The sequence below is a fragment of the Gavialis gangeticus genome, unplaced genomic scaffold (genome assembly GCF_001723915.1).
Source record: "Gavialis gangeticus isolate Ggan-Ray unplaced genomic scaffold, GavGan_comp1, whole genome shotgun sequence".
Taxonomy (NCBI): domain Eukaryota; kingdom Metazoa; phylum Chordata; order Crocodylia; family Gavialidae; genus Gavialis; species Gavialis gangeticus.
Genome location: NW_017729030.1, coordinates 17633765 through 17652586, shown reverse-complemented (window position 1 = coordinate 17652586; position 18822 = coordinate 17633765). Strand labels below are relative to the sequence as shown.

Below are 18822 nucleotides of genomic sequence, written 5' to 3'. Positions count from 1 at the left end.
GCATGGCATTGTGCAGAATTGTGTGTATTGTTGTTCCATTACAAGCTATGTCATGTTAATTTTAAAAGAGAGGTTTCATTGAACTATATGCATTTTTCCTCTGAGTAAGGACTGCAGGGTTGGCTCTTACGGCAGTTTAAAAAATACTAAGGAAAGTCATTTTTTATATAAAACATCTGCCAATGTTTTAGCATGTGAAGATGGCCTCCATATATTAAATTATTAAGGTGTTTTTCCCCCTTCTTTCTTGGATTACATATTATAGAGTCCACTGCTGCTTCTGGGTGAAATCACATTAGCAAGAATGCACAGCTGTAGATTAACAAGTGAAACCTATTTGTCAGTTGACTCGTATAACATAGAGAATAAAATTAAACCATTGGAATTCAGAACCAATCCTGTTGTTTTCCAGTGACAGTTGCTGCAGAAAGATAAGTTGAGAAAGACCAAGGTTCTGCTATAAGGTGTATTTAACTTTGATTGAAGTCAAGGAGAGTTATTTATATCCAGGATGGGAGACATAGTGTCCATTATTCATATATATAATTAGGATTTTCAGTGCAGTAGCTTTCTTTACCATTAGCTAATTATTCCTCAGCTGACCCCTATATGGTAGCTTGTCAAGGTACCAGTGTAATTTGTACCAATGGAATTCCATTAAAGCACTCGTATTGAGGCAAGTCTTTTCTGAAGATACACTGCCTTTACAGGCATTAGTGCATGTCCCTTCCTCCTCCCCAATGCGCCATGCTCTTAAGCATAAGTCATATCCCATCACAAGCCCCCTTTCTGAACCAGTATGCCTACATTTTGAGTTTGAATTCATTAGGTTTGTATTTTCTCCACCTGGACTTGCCCTAAGTATAGCTTTGGCTCTGCTGAAGATTTAATTCCAGCAATCAGTGGTCAGTCACTGTAGCTACACCAGTGCAAACACTTATGGAAAAATCCTAGTGCTGTTAAGTTCAGTAGGTTACAGGAGTTTTATCACTGCACCTATACCTATGAATGTAATTTAAAAAGCCCCAACACGCACAATGCCTAAACATTATCCCCACCTTATAGACACTATGGATATGTATGAATAGCACAAAGGTAGCCTGAATTACTACCTTTTTCTAGCTCCAAAACTGGAAACAATGTATCTGTGTTTGCACAGCAATTTTCCCTGGCTAATTTAGTTACTCTGTTAAGTCATTTACCTAAGGCCATGGACTCAGAAAATTCTTGGCTCTCAGCCGTGCACTTGGACTATTAGTCCAGCTCAGTCTTTCATTACATCCACTGATAAATATTATTCAGGTCTTCAATACTTCTATTTGAGTACCAGAAGGCTTATTAATAAAAAAAAAATACTCCCCAACTGGGGTCATCTGATCCCAGCAGTCTTTCCTGCCCAAGTGCAGGGGGGTGGACCCGATGATCTGTAAGGTCCCTTCCAGCCCCTAACAACTATGAAACTCTCTCACTGAAACAAACTGACTTGAGTTTTGGGCTTTCAATGTAGTAGTTTAATGCTAAATTTTCATAAAATGCTTGTCAGTGAAAGAAGAGAAGTCTGGATTTTTGTTCATGGTTTTCTTTGTATTCCCAATATTGTGACTACAGGGCTCATTGAAGATTCTGTATCCCTTTTTCTATCTTTGGTGGAAATGCCACTATCCCTTTTTTGCAGATATTCAGTATGACATCCTCATTACATTTCACAAAATGAAACATATGCTTGTCTCATTTAAAGCACTAAATGGGCAAAAAGCAATGTCAGTACATCTAGACACATTCCAACCCCAATTATACTCATTTAAATCTGGAATTACTCCACAGAGCCAATGAAGTAAATCTAGACTGCTGAAGCTGTATTCTGTGAAAATCCGATTGATATGTAACCTAGTGACTGACACCTAGAAATAAAGTAAAATGTCGGTGTATTATTTAATATTGTTGCATAATTAGAAACTGGCAAATAAACCACAATGGAAACTTCAGGGTTTTCGTTCTTAAACAATGTATTAATTGTTTATTTTTGTTACTTGGTTTTAGCTAACTTTTAAAGACTAAGTTAAGTGTTACAGCTGAAACCACCTATGCTTTATAGAGAACTTTCTAAATCAAAATACAATAACTAGCATGTTGGGAGAAACTGTAAGCAGTTATCAAATCTGTTACAAGTATTCCTTTCAAGTTCATAAGTTCATCTTTCTGTGATTCTTTATTTCCATATCTATATCTGTATATAGATATTCTATATAGAGAGATATAGATCAGTTAGCTACAAACAGTTCTAAGGCTTGTCTATTTCTATTTTCTGCATACCTACAGATAAACAACAAAACCAACGTAGTAACCAGCCCCAAAGAAAATATTCCTACCCCAGCGCTGGTATACCTGGAATCTTCCTTTTCACGCTATCTTTAAGTTCTTTACTGTTTTCTGGGGGTTTTTTCTTTGTTTCTCTTACTTCCATTTTGCCCTCCTTTTCCTTGTTTGCTTACTAGATTTGGGAAGGGTTTTTTTTCTTTTTTGCTGTTTGAATTTTTGGTTTTCTTTCTGTAAGGAAGTCCATTGTGAAGTAATGTGTTTATAAATACAAACATGACATGGAAGCTGGCCATGGTAGAGTGGTAGCACGAGTGGCCATAGTTGAATTTTTTGCATGCTGTGTCAGACAGTGAGTTGAATGCGCTTCACATTGCCCTTAGCTCTTTGCCTGATGATTATTTCAATATGTTTATTATTATTATTAAAATATGATGGGGAGGGGACATCTCCTAATTTGTTTTTTACTGTATCTTAACACAAATGTTGACATCAAGAAGAGCTAACAGGATTATTGCTAGGCAACAATAAAATAGACCTTATTCAGATTTTCATTCAGCACTCTCTGGAAACCCTGCAGGTCTTTGCAGGCCTTCATTTACTGGGATCAAGAGGCACCTAGTCCTAAGGCTTTTTTGTACTGCTGTTACTCTTTAATCTATGCTAGGCATTACTCAGTAATAAATTCTGCAGGGAGCATATTACTGATCGGTAGAAAAGCATATGTGAATGTTTATTCTAGAATCTTGTTTCTGTTAGAAAATTATATTTCTTAGGAATGTTCTGTTTAGCAAACTTACACGTATAAGAATAGTGGTTAATTACCTGAAGTTAAGAGTTACTTCTTCCCATGCATCTTGGTAAATAACTCTGGAAAATGTTTTTTATTTTTAATATATACATAGGGACTAATTTTCACCTTTAGATCTGCATATTCGGCTCCCCTGTCTGCATTGTTAAGTAATTTTCAAGAAGCAGCTTGCAGGTGTAAGGTGTGTAGCTGAGTCTTTGACTCCACAGCTATTTCTAGACACCTGCAATATATGAAACTGTCTCACTTGCTGTAAGCATGTTCCCAAGCCAGCTATCTGGTACTCTTATATGAATTACTCATAAGAAAAGAAAAATGGGTTAAATTTTGAAAATGCAGCAGGCACTTCCGTCATAGGTGATCTAGGTTATTTTAAAGGGATAACGAGTTTGAAATCCTCCATGTACTTCCAAACACCATTTGTGTTTGGAGGTACCTAAATCTTGCTGTGTCCACTCAACACACCTTTCTTTTTATTCATGCTTACTGTGGGTTTTAGTAGTTAACCAAACAATATTTTTAATGAAAATAGCGCAACATTCAACAAGTCCAACAAAAAGGGGCAATGTATTTAACATGAGACATTGTGACAGAGTGCCTCTTCAGATCTCCAGAGTTTCAAAGCCCTGAATGTATGTTGATCATGAATAAGGTCTTTGCATGCTGCTGTAATAGGTAAAATGGCCTATCTTGCTGGCTTGCCAGTTGAGGAATCTTTATCCGAGACATTATTTCATCCTCTGGCAGCAGTTAACATTTGCTTTAGCTCTTGTCACTGTTTTGCCTTTGTCAGCTGGCTCTTCTTACACTCCCTCACACGAATAAGATTGTGTTTACCAATGAGAACTGTTTTTCTCTTTATTTTGTTCTCACTCAGGAGCCCCAAACTACAGTAATCCACAACCCTGATGGAAATAAGGTATTCAGAAAGAATCAATTCCATTTTGCTTTTCCAGACCCTACACATTTCATCCACAATTCTAAACCAAAACGTATCTGTTACCCAGAGTTTAACAGGGAAAATCTCATTCCTGTATCTGTTGCACCTGGTGTCTCTTGGGCTTAATTCATTTGTAGCTTGCTCCTACTGAGTGAATTCTCTCTGGTTGCTGAGCTCTGCAGCTCTTGCAAACATCAGTACAAATTGAGGACACTCAGCAGGCTGTGAAACCAGGTCCACATGAGCACTGGGATGTTGTGCTCGGATACAGAATGCAACAGAACGTTGTGCTATGACCCAGGAGAACAGTGAAATTATTTTTAAGGTTTGTGTGAGAAGCTTTCACTAAAGATGAAGGCATATTTGCAGTTCTTTCCATCTGCTGTTTCTCAGCATGCTCGTACATCATACTGACATGTCTTCTGCATGGAACTGTACTTCTTCCATAACATCATCTAGTTTCAAAAGAATTTTAACACTTGAAGTGGCAAGACGCTCTTTTGATTTGATGAACCTTGGGTTTTTTTATACATTTTTCTCATGGATTTTCTTTCTTTTGTGCATTGTGATGGTTATGTTGGGTAGTTGGTTTTTAATCCCTGGTAACTTTGTTCTCTCTTGCCTGAACTTGAAAAAGACCAGGGAATATCATAATATTTTACTCATGTTTCCAGTTTTTCCCATGCAGATTCCACTTTTTTTAAACAGATTTCAGTATATGCCATACTCTGAGGACTTAAAACATCTAAAGGATCATTGTCTCATTTATCTGCTGTAACTAGTTGTGGTTATTCAGTGCTGTATGTGTAAAGAATTAAGTCTTAATAAAAAGTAACATGTGCAGACATTTCACAAGTATGAAGAACTATACTATTCATATTGTGCTTGTATCTCCCATTCATTTGTGGGCATATGAGAAGTATTGAAGTTCATTTTACTTTTAGGTCTAATACTCTATGTGTTCATGATCCATATTAAACCTCCCAAATTGTATTAATAGGCAGTATACAGCCTACATTTTAACTTCAGTTAAATCTTTACAAAAGCCAGCAAAATGGGAAAAAATTAAACATTGAAGCTCGTTGGCATGACATCTACTTAATTTTATTATATGATCATGGTACTTTAAATACTGTATTTCTCGAAGTAATAACATAGACAAGAAAACCACTTTGGGGGAAAGTTACTGTCGCATTCCATTACCTGCAAAAATAAATGTTCTAGCATGAAAACTGGACTGGATGCTTCCATATTACAGGCTACCTCTTGTGTGAGCTTGTGCATGGTGTTTTTCAGCTTGTACATATGTGGTTTTTATTTCTTCCAGGTACTATATATACATTTATAGAGCATGATATGTTCGTTGCGTGGAATGAAACGTCTAACTCATTAATGATGAATATTTATGGATGCACACAATTTTTGTTCTAGAGTCTGAAGAATGCATTATCCATTTTGAAACTTTTCTTTGACACAGTCTTCTGAAAACATAGTAAATAAGGGCACTGTCAGGATATATTAATTTTCTTTTTAAATAAATTGACACTTGTCAAATAAACTGGCCAGTTGTTGATGTCTTTATGCATGAGTTTTGAGGTGTCACAGTTTTTTTGAAGAAATGTTGCAAAAAGAAAAGTCTATTTCCAAAAAGAGAAAAAGAATAAGTCAAAATTGGTGTGTGCCAGTTCTCTGACAGTGTCCTTTAACTGTGTACATTAATATTTCATGTTTCTGGTTACTCCAAAAAACTGTTTAGGTCTTCTTGCCTTTTTAACATTGTGGTGATTTTAATTCATCCGTGTGATAGAGAAGTCATTTTCCTTTGTGGCTGAGTAGCTGAAGAATATTCTTGCAAAGGTATCTCAGCTTATCCAGTATCTTTACTCTCTATCAATTTGCTCCCACTTTCAAAATTTTAATATAAGATCAGTATAAAAATGCTATCATAGATCTGATCCCTATTTTATTGAAATACATGGGAATCTGTCCATTAATTTTAATAGACATAACAACTTATGAAAAGAAATATTACTGTAAATTGCAGAAGGCTTCATTTTATATAATACTTATTGAAAAATTCAAATGGAATGACTGACTGCACAGTTGTTTAATCACTAAGCTTAAAAGGACAAGTTTAATATTTGGCTGATGTAATTCATCTAATAGTTCAGATGTATTCTGTCTAGCAGGGTATAAAAGGAAAAACTGCGGCACCCATTGTCATGAAGACCTTGTTGCACTCCTGTGGAGTTAAACTGGATAGCAGGAAATATGTTTAATAAAATGGTTTCCATTTGAAATTGATGTGAGTGTTTGACATTAGTTTCCTTTAGAAACATCTCAATGTATGTAACCATTTGTTTGTGAATAACATCCATATACCCTGTGTCGAAGATTTGCATGAATTATGTAATTAAAAGTGTCTGAATAAGGTTGCAGGATCATTTTATGTACTTCACTTGTATTTACTTCTCAACAGGAATCCACAGAAAGTTCCAATACGACCATAGAAGATGAAGATGTAAAAGGTATGATTAAAGCTGAAACAGGCAACATTTTGTTTATGAGCATGCACCTCGTTTGGTCCTGCTAACTTCTGTTAACCATAAGGCAGAGGAATTCTTACTTAAACTAAGGAGGAGAATATAATATTATTTTTAGATCATCTTTGTTCCTTAGGTTCTGTAAGTTTAGTTCTGATTGTAGTAGTCTGATATTTCTTTGTACACCTTTGTTAAAATCAGTTTGAAATTAAGGAAAGGAAGAAACTAGCTTGTTTGAAATGATAGTTATGGAAGTTGTATGTACAGGTTAAAGTTTAATGGCATTAAAGATTATTAGGTTGTATTTTTATGGTGTAGTGTTTTTAAATTTTAGTTTCCATTCCTGTGTCTTTGGAGGAGTTATTCTCAACCTTTTTAGACTCAAAGACCCCTCTTTAGACTCTGAGCACCTGCCAGAAAAGGCCAGATTTGAGCTTTCCCTACTTTTTTGACTATGGAAAAATAACAGACCAATTCTTCTATTGCAAAGAATTTGAAAAGGCCACAACAGGTCAGAAGGTTTTTGACACTGTTGATTCCCACTTGAAATCTCTGTGCTTACCTTGTGAATCATGTAACACTACTAAAATAGCCCAATACCCTGTGGTGCAAAGGATCTGAGGGCAGCCTAGGCTGGCACAGCACCATGGTTGAGAATCACTGCTTTAGAGTGTTTTTCAAATCAATGTTTTTTAAATTCTGTTCAGATGCCAGGGTGGGGGTTTTTTTTGGGCGGGGGGGGTTGTATGTGTGTCTCTCTCCTACGTGTTCTGGCCGTATAATTGTCCTCTTATTTCTTTTTACCCTTATCTTTTTCTTCATTTCTTAAAAAAATCTGCTCGCTCACCTTAATTTTTCAGGCTTTGTCTATTTTTCTTTTTCTTTCCATGTTGTGATGCTGTTCATTCTTAGGTTATTAACATTTAGTGATTCAAAAACTGAAGTTTTCAGCTTGTATATCACTTGTTTCACACAAGACTTTGTAACCCAGACTTAAAATGTTGTTGTCATAGACATGTAGATTAGAGATAGAGGTGAGAAGGGATACGAAAAATAAAAGAATAGATTAGTTAAAAACAGAAGACTTCAGAAAAGTAACTATCACCTAGCAGCAATGTCAAAATGTGGCCAGACACCCTAGGAAGCTACTATGATTCAGGGGCAGCGGCGACTTCTGGTTGTCACGCCCACTACGATCACAATGTCATGGCTGTAGCAAAAACTATTATTTCACCAACCTATCCCCATTGGCACCTGGGACAGTTGCCTCTGTCACCCTGCCCTAGTTACACCATTGCCACATGTGGAGTTGCCATTATTAAAGTGCTTATTAGCAGAGATATTTAGTAAAATCATAGAATCATGGGGCTGGAAAGGACCCTGAAGGATTATCAGGTCCAGCCCCCTGCATGAGCAGAAAAGACATCTGGGGTCAAGTGACCCCAGCTAGGTGACCGTCCAGTCTTCTCTTGAAGACCTCTAGGGTAGATGAGTGCACCACCTCAGGGGGGAGCTTGTTCCATAGTCTGGACACCCTAGTTGTGAAGAAGTTTTTCCTGATGTTCAGCCTGAAACTATCTTCCAGGAGTTTGTGGCTGTTGTTTCTCATTTTCCCCCAGGGCACCCTGGTGAACAGTTGTTCACCGAGCCCCTGATGTATGCCTCTGATCTAGCGGTAAGCTGCAGTCAGGTCCCCTCTCAGCCTACTTGTTAGGCTGAAGAGTCTGAGATCCCTCAGCCTCTCCTCGTATGGCTTGCCATGCAAGTCCCTGATCATACGTGAGGCCCATCTCTGGACCTTCTCAAGCTTTAGTGTGTCCATGTTGAGTGCAGCACCCAGAACTGGATGCAATACTCCAGCTACGGTTGCACCAGTGTTGAATGAAGTGGGAGAATCACTTCTTTGGATTTACTGGAGATGCATTTATTGGTGCATGCCAGAGTTTTATTAGCCCTAAAAGCTACTGCGTCACATTGCCGGCTCATATTCACGCTAGGGTCTATTGTTACAGATCCCTTTCATTTGTAGTGCTGGTCAGGTTAGCGATGCCCAGCCTCTGGTGTGCTGGGGGTTCTTCCTTTCCAGATGCAGCACTTTGCATTTCTCTACCTTGAACCTCATTTGGTTCCGTTCTGCCCAACATGCCAGCCTGTCTAGGTTTACTTGTACCTGCAGCCTATCTGCAGGTGTGTCTGCACAACCCCATATCCTGGTGTCATCTGCGAACTTGGCCAGTGGGCTTTTCACCCTCTCATCCAGGTTGTTGATGAAGATTTTGAACAGCACTGGAACAAGTACCAATACCTGGGGTATGCTGCTGCCCACATCTCACCAGGACGGCACCAATCAATTCATTTGGACTCTGTATCCTACCCTGCAACCAGTTTCACACCCGCTTGATACTCCTGCAGGTGAGCCCTATAGCTTCCAGTTTTCCCATCAGTACCTCATGGGATTCCAGGTCAAAGCTTTTCTGGAAGTTGAGATATATGATGTCAACCGCTTTTTTCTCATCCAGGTGACAAGTCACCTGATCATAGAAAGAAATGACGTTGGTCAGACAAGATCTGCCTGTGATAAAGCTGTGCTGGCTGTCATTCAGCATCATGTCTTCCGCAAGTTTGTCACATACAGCCTCTTTGATCAATGTTTCTAGGATTTTCCCTGGAGTAGAAGTTAAACTAATTGGCCTGTAGTTTCCCAGGTCTTCACGCTTCTCTTTCTTGAAGATGGGCAGAACATTCGCCCTCATCCAGTCCACTGGGATTTCTCCAGAGGCCCGTGATTTTGTAAAGACCCTTGCCAGGAGCTGTGTCGTTACTTCAGCCAACTCTTGCAGCACTTCTGGGTGGAGTTCATCCAGTCTTGTTGATTTATATACATCTAATTTCTTTAATTGATCGTACACCAGTTCTATGGCAATGGTGGGAACAGTGTCAATCCTGCCCTGCTCGTTTTGTGCCCTACCTGACATGTTGTTCCCATTGGTCTTGTGAAAGACTGAGGGAAAGCAGTCGTTTAGGAGTTCCGTTTTTTCCTGAGTGGTAGTGACCAGATATCCTGTGGCATTGAGCAGTGGCCTCACACTCCCAGTAGTTTTACTTTTACTCCCTATGTAGCTAAAGAACAGCTTCTTGTTTTCCTTGATTCTTGTAGCTAGTTTTAGTTTGGTTGGGGGGGGAGCTTGTCTAATCTGGTTTCTACAAGTGCAGGCCATTGTCAAGTAGTCTTTCTTAGAGGCTGTCCCAAGCTTCCATTGTTTTTACTCCCCGTTCTTTTTCTGTGGGAGGGCTACAACTTCCCTGCCTAGCCAAGAGAATTTTTTGACCCTTCTGCTACTTTTTCTCCTTAAGGGAATGGATTTTCTCTGAGCCTTAAGGATTGTATCCTTAAGGAACAGCCATTCTTCTTGTGCTCCCTTTACCTGTGGTCCATGGTCTCTCAGGGCATTCTCTACCAGTGACCTGAACTTATTAAAATTTGCATTTTTGAAGTCTAAGACTTCAAGCTTGGTCTTTGTTTTGTCAGCCTTGTGATGGACCATAAATGTAATGATTTCATGGACACTGTCGCCTAAGGTGCCTCTATGTTTAAGTTGGTCACCAGGTCATCCCCTTTGGCCGGGACCAGGTCAAGAACTCCATTGGCTCTAATTGGTCTGTGCACCTCCTGAGTCAAAAAAAGCTCTTCAGTGCTGGTCAGGAAGGATCGTGATCAATCCGAGCTGGCCAAGCACTGCTCCCAGGAGATGTCTGGGTAATTGAAGTCACTCATGACAACCATGTCCCGTGCATGCGTGGCCTCCGTTAGTTCATGGGTGAACACTAGATCAAGTTCCTTCCCTTGTTTAGGCAGCCTGTAGTATATACCTACAGTCAGGTCTCTTTCGTCATGCCTCCCCCAGAGCTTGACCCAGAGGGTTTCAAGCTGTTCTTCTTCGGGGCCGACATCGGCCTGTAAGGAAGTGTACTGCTCCTTCACATAGAAGACAACACTCCCACTTCTCTTCTCTACCCAATCCCTTCTATGAAGGACGTAGTTCTTTATGGCTACACTCCAGTTGTGAGAGAAGTCCCACCAGGTCTCCATGATCCCTACTAGATCATAGTGCCCAGTGGAAAGCAGTTCCTCCTGCTTGTTCCCCATGCGTCTGGCATTGGTGTACAGGCACCTCAGTCATTCTACTGAGGCCACTGGCCACCTGTTCTGTTGAAGGGGAGCTGTTTTCCCAGCCCCCGTAAGAGTTGCTTGCTTGGTTTCAGTGTCAATGAAGCTTTCCTGTATATTGGTCCCCAGGTAGGCTTCAGTTAGCATTTCCCCATCCTCCTGCAATCTTAATTTAAAGCCCTATCTAAGAGATCAGACATCGGCCAAATATAGACTTACAGTTGATGGAAATTTTTAGTAGCTTCAAAACTATGAGATAACCTTTTAGAATAATAAATAATGCACTATCCTTATTGGATAAAGTAGTGATGGAGCCAAAGTAAAGAGTTGAGGATTCACCAGCATTTAATAAGCATAGATGTAAAAAGGGAATATGTGGTAGTGTGGATTCCATAGTGGAGCATACTACCGTTTATGATCTGGATTTCAAAATTAATCCAGTGGCTTTGCACATGCTATCTGCCTTAAAGAGTTGTTTTGTTTACTTAACAATTTCCCCATTTACACATAGCTTCTAAGGGCGTGTAGCTTCAGATTTCACTTTCACTGTGTGTGCTATCAAAACTTATTCGACAGTTCACAATGCTCTTCTTCTGTCAAGGACTATTTTGTAGTGTTTGGTATATAATCACTTCAGCAAAGTCAATATCAAACAGATAAAAATACTTACATAATTTCCATGGAAGAACTTACTAAGAGATGAAACTTGACCAGTGCAATTCTTGAAACATTGTGAAATTAACCTGATAAAATATGTGACTCTAACATCTCCACAGCCCCTAAGAATCAGAATAGGGCAATAAAGATAAGGTCCCTATCTGTATATCCTGAAAGAAATCTCAGGTTCTGATTAATTCATTAACTTCCTCCTTTATATACTTTGAGTAACAAAATATTCATCAACATTGTATTTAAAGCATCACCGTTAGCACCTGAAGTAGCACCCATTGTAAGAGATAGGGCATTTTGTACGTCAGAGCCATTGTTTCAGGCACTCTGCAGTCTGAGAAAGGCATTATTTAGACTCATTCCATGCTCTGACAATTTTCTGTAACAGCCAGAGTCTAATTTTTTTTTCAGTAGAAGCTAATTCCCGGGAGAAAATTAGGTTATGTCTATACAGTCCATACAGGAAAGTACTATGGAGAGAAGCATATAAACCAGAAGTCATATGAAAATAGTGCTGCCCCAGGCCAATAATCCCTGCTTCTACGCAAAGCTAATTAGCCCAGGAATATCACAACATTCATATGGCCATACTGCCCCCACTTCCAAAAATAGTGCATGCACATCTGGCTTGGATTTACCAGAACGTTCACAGCTAGATTAAGCTATCCTGGCATATTGTTCCATTGTGCCATGAAGATATACCCTGGAGGTGCTAGCAGGACACTTTTTGTCTTGGCTAATTGTTCATGATCCCTGACAAAGTATATCACAAACTTTAGGAACAGCACTTTCAAAGGCTAAAAAAGCATCCTCCTTAATAGTGAAATGAGATCTATCTAGCATCTGCAGCACTTAATGCATTTGGCTGAATTCAGTCTAAGTAGAGCTAACTGACCCATCCAAGCCTAATATAGTTTTGCTATATATGAAATTAATGTCTGAATGAATGTATGTAAAACAGAAACTTTAGAAAGCAGATGAGCTGGTGATATATAAGAAAGAATAGAACACAAACTCTCCTAGTCCTGTCAGTTTCTCTCTCTCTTTATCTGTGATGGCTTTGCAGGGAAAAGAGAGGGATAAAATACTTACTAAAAACTCTTCAGTGTTCAAAAAGATGTGATTCTGTATGAAGACATGGAGCAGATCTGAAGGATGACATGACATGCCATGTTTCATGGCCACATTCCAAAATACCAGACTTTTAAAATACAGATGCTGGTTTATCCAAAGTTTATAACCTGGGAATGTATTGCTTTACTCTTCACTGCCTAAGCAGTTACCGTTCTAGTGAAAAACAGGAGAAATGTCTTTAGAATTTAACTGAATACAACATTGTGGTTCTTGAGACACAGTCATTCAGTAGGAGGGGTGGGAACATACATATAATGAGGCTTTATATATTCTGTTAAGAGTGAAGACCAGAGTGCCCCCTGCTATTATTTTTGGAAGGTTTAAATTTATATTATCTTAGCTCTGAACTATTGCATGGTGATTGTCTTACATCTGGTTGTTCTTCTCAATCTTTTCATTTCTTCTGAAGAGACTAGGGCAGTATAATGGTGTGTAGACCTTACACTGATCTCCTGATGGTCTTCATCCTTTTGAGGCGATCCCAAAGTTTCAAAGATAAAGGGAACGGTCTCATGTTCTCTTTCACTTTTATTCCCATGTACAGCTAATCACACTAGAGCTGTAGGTTATGCTTTCTGCTTGTATGCAATATAGAATTAACTACAATTAAGTCACTGATGTTGCCTTTTTCTGTTCTCAAAGTTTCAATGAGTCATTTACTTTGACTTGAGTGAACTTCAGGCACGTTAACAACTAGCAACTTCTCACTTTAAATAACAGCCTAATGATGATGGTTTGAGTTAATGGAAAGTAATGGCTTGGAGAACAATTACATTTAGCTGGAGTTAGTATAAAGGAAAATAGTCACAGTGTAATTTAACTTTATTCATAACACTTGTATTTCCCTCTTCAAGCCATTATGCATAGTATAACAACTAACCTCATTAACTGTATAATTTAATTATATCAGGGCCTCTGCACTATTAGAGATAACACTGTGTAAGAATTATAAACCCGTGTTTTCATTGGTTTATAATTTAGCTATAAAAGTTTATTTGCAACTTCTCATGGAAAAACTCACCATAGGAGGGCAACTTGATTGTTTAATATCAAAGTGGAGAGGGGGTTTATTGTTCTTTATGTTCATTATTAGCTAACCAAAAGGATGTAAAAGTATGTGTATGACAGTTGCAACTCCTAAATCCTGTTCCTGGATTCACTGCAAAGCACTTACAGGGTGCATCTACACATACAATTAGCACGACACAATAAACTGCAGCACAGTTCACACCAGAGTTTATTGTTCCCAGGCACAGCACTTTCATGTGCATCCAAGACCACAACACACTGAGCTGGGAAAACATAGTCCCAGCTGGCAGAGGGCATGGGGGAGGGGGTCAGCCTGCCAGCCTCAGGCTGCTCCATCCTGGTTCAGTGTGCTGCAAAAGACCTGGCTGGGACATGAGGGTGCTATGGGGCGGAGCTAGGTGGCAGGCAGCCTCACACTGGAGCACCCTCATGCCCCATGTAGTCCCGGTCACCATCTACACATGTGTTGTGGCAGAGTAAATAACTCTGCCATAGAATAGTACTTGTATCTGGAAGTACTAACCTATGGTGGAGTTAATTAGTTTACTTTGGCCTAATGGCTCTGAATATATAGTTTCATAGATTTAGGGTCGGAAGGGACCTAGTAGATCTTCTAGCCCGACCCTCCGCCAGGGCGGGAGAACAACAAAACCCCAAAACAAGAAACGGGACTCAAATGAGTCCAGCCAGGTAGGCATCCAGCCTCTTCTTAAAGACCCCCAGGGTAGGAGCCAGCACCACTTCCCTTGGAAGTTGGTTCCAGCTCCTAGCCGCCCTAACTGTGAAATATATAGATGGTGATGCTTTGCTGCTGAGCTAATTAGGCAACTCTGCAGTAAGCATCTTGTGTAGATACCCTCACAATGTCTTAAAAACTTTAATGGAAACTGAGCAGCATGGACCTGAGGACACTTTTATTTTTATACTGTCCTACCACTGGAATAGTGCTCATTTCCCATTGAAATCAGGCTCTTCGGGGCTGCCAAGGGCAAAGAAGTCTCCTGTTGGTGACTTTAATTATGGAACTGCAGTCAGGAGCCATAAAACCATTCTATCAAGGAAAAAACATTGTTTAGAGGAGACCTGGTCTGAGTTGAAGTTATGTGAATACTTTCCAAAGAATAGATCCTTTTTTTTTCTCCCAACATCTTTGCATTTGATTCATATCTCACCTCCGAGTAATATCATTTACAATACGAATGGACAGTCACACTGTTATAAGTTAGATCAACAACAGGCCCAGCAAATGCTTCAATGTGATAATCTATGGTAGTCTTTTTTACAGATGAGTTGTACACAGTGGATATGAATATTACCTCATGTCTGTTTAAGCTGATGTGGAAATTGCTCAATTGCCAAGATCTACAGCAAGGAGAACCAAAGTGGAAATGGAGCTTAATCTGGCAGCAAAAGTTAAGAATAACAAAAAGTCATTCTTTAAGTAAATAGGAAGCAAAAAGAAGGTGCTGGGTAAGTTAGAGCCCCTTCAGGATGAACTAGGGCAACTGGTAACAGAGAGGATGGCCAAAGTGGAGCTTCTAAATGATTTCTTTGCATTCGTATTCCTGGAGAGGAATACAAATACACATCCTATTGGGACCTTAGGTGTGCCCAGTATAAATACCAACTCACCAACTGTTCATGCTGACCTAGTGAAGGGGCACCTGGAGGGGTTGAGTGTAGTTAAGTCAACAAGTCCTGATGATCTTCATCCTAGGGTACTCAGGGAATTATCTGGAGTCATAGCGGAGCCACTAGCACAACTGTTTAAGCACTCATGGCACTCAGGACAGGTCCTGGAGGATTGGAAAAAGGCCAGTGTGTTCCCTATTTTCAAGAAGGGGAGGAAGGAGGAACCAGGTAACTATAGGCCGGTTAGTCTCACCTTTATCCTTGGCAAGACCTTTGAGAAAATTGTTAAGGATCACATTTGTGGGGGACCAGCGGGTAAAATGATGCTAAGCGGCAATCAACATGGGTTCATAGCAGGCAGATCCTGCCTGACTAACATGGTTTCATTTTACGACCGGGTCACAAAATGCTTTGGTGAAGAAATAGAGGTAAATTTTATTTACCTAGATTTTAAAAAGGACTTTGACACAGTGTCACACCCAGTTCTTATAAATAAATTAAACAGTTGCAATGTAGATTATTACACAGTCCAGTAGGTAGAAATTTGGCTTATGGGATGCACCCAGAGAGTGGTGGTGGATGGGTCAGTTTCTTCTTGGAGAAATGTAGGCAGCAGAGTCCTCCAAGGCTCTATCACGGGACCAGTACTATTCAATATCTTCATTAGTGACTTGGACGAGGGAGTAGAAAGCACCCTGTCCGAGTTTGCTGACGGCAGGGAGCAAATCCAGGCTGATTTGGACAAGCTGGGGGAGTGGGCCGAACAGAATAGTACACAGTTTAACAAGGGTAAGTGTCATGTGTTGCACCTAGAGAGGAAGAATCATTAACACTCCTACAGCCTGGGAGGTACCACTCTAAGTAGCACAACTGCGGAAAGGGATCTCAGAGTCGTTGTCAACTCCAAAATGAACATGAGTCACCAGTGTGATGAGGTAATAAGTAAAGATAACTGCACCCTTTCTTGCATTAGTAGGTGCATCACGAACAGGTCTAGGGAGGTGATAGTTCCCCTCTATGCAGCATTGGTCAGGCCACAGCTGGAGTACTGCATCCAGTTTTGGGCACCAGACTTCAGGAGGGATGTGGATGGCCTGGAGAGGGTTCAGAGGAGGGCCACTTGTCTGGTTAAAGGCCTACAGAAAAAACCCTATGTGGACTGACTGGGAGACCTGAACCTCTTCAGCCTCCATGAGAGGAGACTGAGAGGTGATCTCGTGGCCACCTACAAACTCATCAGGGGGCCCAGCAAGAAATTGTGGATACAATGTTTACCAGGGCGCCTGTCAGAGTATGTAGAAATAATGGCCACAAACCAGAAGAGAGCAAATTCAGATTGAACATCAGGAAAAAATTCTTTACAGTGAGGGTTGCCAAAATATGGAATAAGCTTCTAAGGGAGGTGGTGCTGCCCCTTTCCTTGGAGGTATTTAAAAGGAGATTGGACAGACACCTGGCTGGGGTCATCTGACCCCAGCACTTATTCCTGCCTAGGGCAGGAGGTCAGACTCAATGATCTAATAGGTCCCTTCTGACCGTAACATCTATGAAACTATGAAATTATCTGATATACATCAGTCATTCTGTTGTATTGTGTGGTGTACCTAAAGCTGAGGCAGTTCAGTCAGGTTAGGTGGGGAGAGAAGATACAAATTGCCTGCAGAAAGTGGTTGGTACCTTTGCTATTCCTAGGTCCCCCTGAGCATAGAGGCTGCTTTTTCCAGGTCCCCCTGCAGATGTAAGCACCACGGGGTGCAGAAAGGAGGAGTGTGTGTAGGTAGATCGCAAGTTCTATCTGTGAAGAGAAATACGTGCTAGGTACTGTTTATTGGATACTCCTGGAAGCTGAAGCACAATTCCTTTCTATTGTCTTGTTCAGACACCACCCTTTACCTAGGACTGTGCCTGTTAGATGCAATTGATCTCTGAATTTGAGAAGCTGTATTGGGAAACCTTCAGCCAGAAAGCCAGAGAAAAGTGTTATTGCTAGGGATGCTCTGGAGATGCATAAAGGAAATCACATTTATTAAGAACTGGGCAAAGGGTTAGGGCAATGTCTGGAGATGAAAACAAAGAATTTGTTAAGTATCCCAGTGTCATTAACATTGCTACTGATGGGATACTTTAACACTTGAGCAAAGAGGTTACTGTCCGGCAACAAAAGTTTGCTTATAGATTCAAGTAGAGTATAGGATCAGGCCCTGATGTATTTGAGTGGAATATGAAATCGTCTAAATGGAAACAGTGACCTAACTAGATGCTGTTCTAATGTTAATTTTGTGTTGTTTAGTGCATCTCTCTTCAGGATTACTATACAAGCTCCTAAGAGATTCAGCAGGTATCATTGCTACCCTAACAAAGTACACAAATTTAATCTTATAAAAGAATTTCCTTCACGATTTATAGAAATAACAATAAGTAAAAAAATCCTGCTTGTTTATGAACTTTCCTGTTTCTAGGCTTATGCTTTGCAGCACACTGTCCCTATCCATAAGTTCCTTTACTTCAGAGTGATATTCAGGCTGTGATATCATGGTTAAATTTTGTGCATAAAGTTATTTGAACTCCCAGTTTATTTCACTTGGGCAATAAGGATTTGCGTTTCTTTTAGGAAGGTAGATCACAAGGCCCAAACAGCATCACTCCAATGTAAGAATGGTAGAATTTATTTTAATGTAAAGTTATAGAATATATTCCTCCTCTTTCCCAATGATAAGCACAGGATCTAAAGAGTTGAGTTGTTACATGTATAATGATCCATAGATCTTGATTTCTCATGGCATTGTGTCCCAAGAGGTTAATTAAAGTAAACTCTAGTAAGAATGCTGGTTTTCTGTGGGCACCACTGCTGAGCTTTAGGATGTTTTCGGAGAAGATACTTTCTGGTTAATCTATGCTGTTTAATTTATCCATACAGTGACTACCTTTAAAATTCAGGATCAATTCAGGAATTATGCACTTGCATATGTTTTTGTTAATCTGAATTAATTTGATCCTAGTTTAAAATGAAGCAAGCCAACTGATTTAAATTAGGTTGGTTGAATTAGCTGATCATTTGCTATTTTTCGTACCTTTTTTCCAAAGAAATCCCTTGAAGTCTTGAGAATATAAAAATGGCTCTTTCAAAAACCTTCACATCAAAGTATCAGATTAAAAGAATTATCAGTCTGCACTGGCATCTGAACAGAGGCACGTGTGGCTGCTACTTTTCCCCTGCCTCTTTGACATCAGCCCTTTTCCCTTAAAAAGTAATGTTAACTTTGTTTGTATGTTCAAAGATTGTGTCCATTTGTAATTAAATGATCATTCTTTTTTTTTTTGTTTTTTGTGGAACAGCTTTCCAGTGAGTTGATGGTATCACACTAACTAATAATATCTTGAATGGCTGGCAACTAACCATCACTAAATAAGCTTTGCAATTTTTTGGTTCCTATTTAATAGCTATTCCCTGCTTTGGGCTACAGAGAAGCTTGTTCATTCTACTTAAAGTTCTGCCTTATTTTATTGTTTAGTATTTATTTTTGTAGTAGCTTTGACCCCTACTCTCTCTCATACCAAAAGAGAATCAGAAAAGAGCCAA

The 18822-nt window shown here is 39.7% G+C and overlaps 1 protein-coding gene across 14 annotated transcripts in view; it reads left to right on the top strand.

Annotated features, from left to right (window-relative positions):
- CAMK2D (calcium/calmodulin dependent protein kinase II delta) overlaps positions 1 to 18822 on the top strand; it is a 321314-nt gene that overhangs the window by 263341 nt on the left and 39151 nt on the right. For 10 of the 14 annotated variants that reach the window (XM_019522011.1, XM_019522006.1, XM_019522004.1 and 7 more), the window contains 3 exons: positions 2320 to 2379; positions 4005 to 4046; positions 6547 to 6595. In XM_019522011.1, coding sequence (XP_019377556.1) covers positions 2320 to 2379; positions 4005 to 4046; positions 6547 to 6595 — 151 coding nt within the window. The remainder of the gene's footprint in view (positions 1 to 2319; positions 2380 to 4004; positions 4047 to 6546; positions 6596 to 18822) is intronic. The other 4 variants (XM_019522013.1, XM_019522016.1, XM_019522012.1 and 1 more) reach the window with 1 other exon arrangement.